The following is a 1,046-nucleotide window of genomic DNA, read 5'->3' as shown; positions in this document are numbered from 1 at the left end:
AAAGGCATGAGGAAACGAAAAGTCAGGGCTGGGGGTACACTTACTCTTTTACTCTTGTTTGTTTGTTATTTGACCGCGGCCATGGTGGAGCACCGCCTTTAGTCAATAGCAAAAAGCTGCTGGGAATAAGCAAATATTGAGGACATTGATGAAAACAAGCATAACATAGCTGGTGGGTGCAAATATAAATGTATGTGTTGTGTGTGTGTGTGTGTGTTGGTTTATCTAATGCAAGATTTTTATGGTTATCTTTTATCTGTTTTCAGTATGAAAAGGGTGAAGCCACCCAGTTCATTACAAGAAGGAAAGCAATACAGAAACTACAACTTTCTCTGCCAGACTTCAGGTCAGTCCTTCCTTCCTTTCTTTCTTTCTTTCCTTGTTGATCCGATATGAAAAGTTGGAGATTAGATTAGTGGCAAGTGTGATGTGTTTTAATGGATCTGTGCTGCAGACGTGGCCATGTGATAAGCAGTTTGTTTCCCAGCTATGTTGTCTTGGGATCGGTCCACACAGCGTGGCAACTTGGCGAGTGCCTTGTGCTTTGGCCCTGGGCTGATCAAAGCCTTGCGACTGGATTTAATGTGTTTTCCATTCTGCAAGAAATAGGACTCAAATTACACCCTACCTTGTTAAAGAAGGAAAGAGACATGGGATAAGGTGTGCATGACATGAACCACATTGGTTAGAGCTGAAATGTTTTAAATTATAGATTGGCTCAGTCAGGGCAGTCTTACCACACAGCCACTCCTGCGCCTATATATATATATATATGGTCTCGCTTCCGTGCCGGTGGCATGTAAAAAGCACCATTGGAATGCGATCGTTTCCAGCTTCGCCTTACTGGCACTTGTGCCGGTGGCATGTGAACGAAACATTGGACTGACTCCTGTGCAGGTGGCATGTAGAAAAACACCATTTGAGCGTGGCCGTTGCCAGTACCGCCGGACTGGCCCTCATGCTGGTGGCACGTAAAAAGCACCCACTACACTCTCAGAGTGGTTGGCGTTAGGAAAGGCATCCAGCTGTAGAAACTCTGCCAGATC

At 45.0% G+C, this 1,046-nt stretch overlaps 1 protein-coding gene across 1 annotated transcript in view; it reads left to right on the top strand.

Annotated features, from left to right (window-relative positions):
- Positions 1-1,046, top strand: part of LOC106875050 (pescadillo homolog) — a 20,014-nt gene that overhangs the window by 1,227 nt on the left and 17,741 nt on the right. The window contains exon 2 of the mRNA XM_052976815.1: positions 267-346. Coding sequence (XP_052832775.1) covers positions 267-346 — 80 coding nt within the window. The remainder of the gene's footprint in view (positions 1-266; positions 347-1,046) is intronic.

This window comes from Octopus bimaculoides, chromosome 25, assembly GCF_001194135.2.
Source record: "Octopus bimaculoides isolate UCB-OBI-ISO-001 chromosome 25, ASM119413v2, whole genome shotgun sequence".
NCBI classification, from domain to species: domain Eukaryota; kingdom Metazoa; phylum Mollusca; class Cephalopoda; order Octopoda; family Octopodidae; genus Octopus; species Octopus bimaculoides.
Note: the sequence above shows the minus strand (reverse complement) of the source record. Positions and strands in the feature narration are given on the sequence as shown.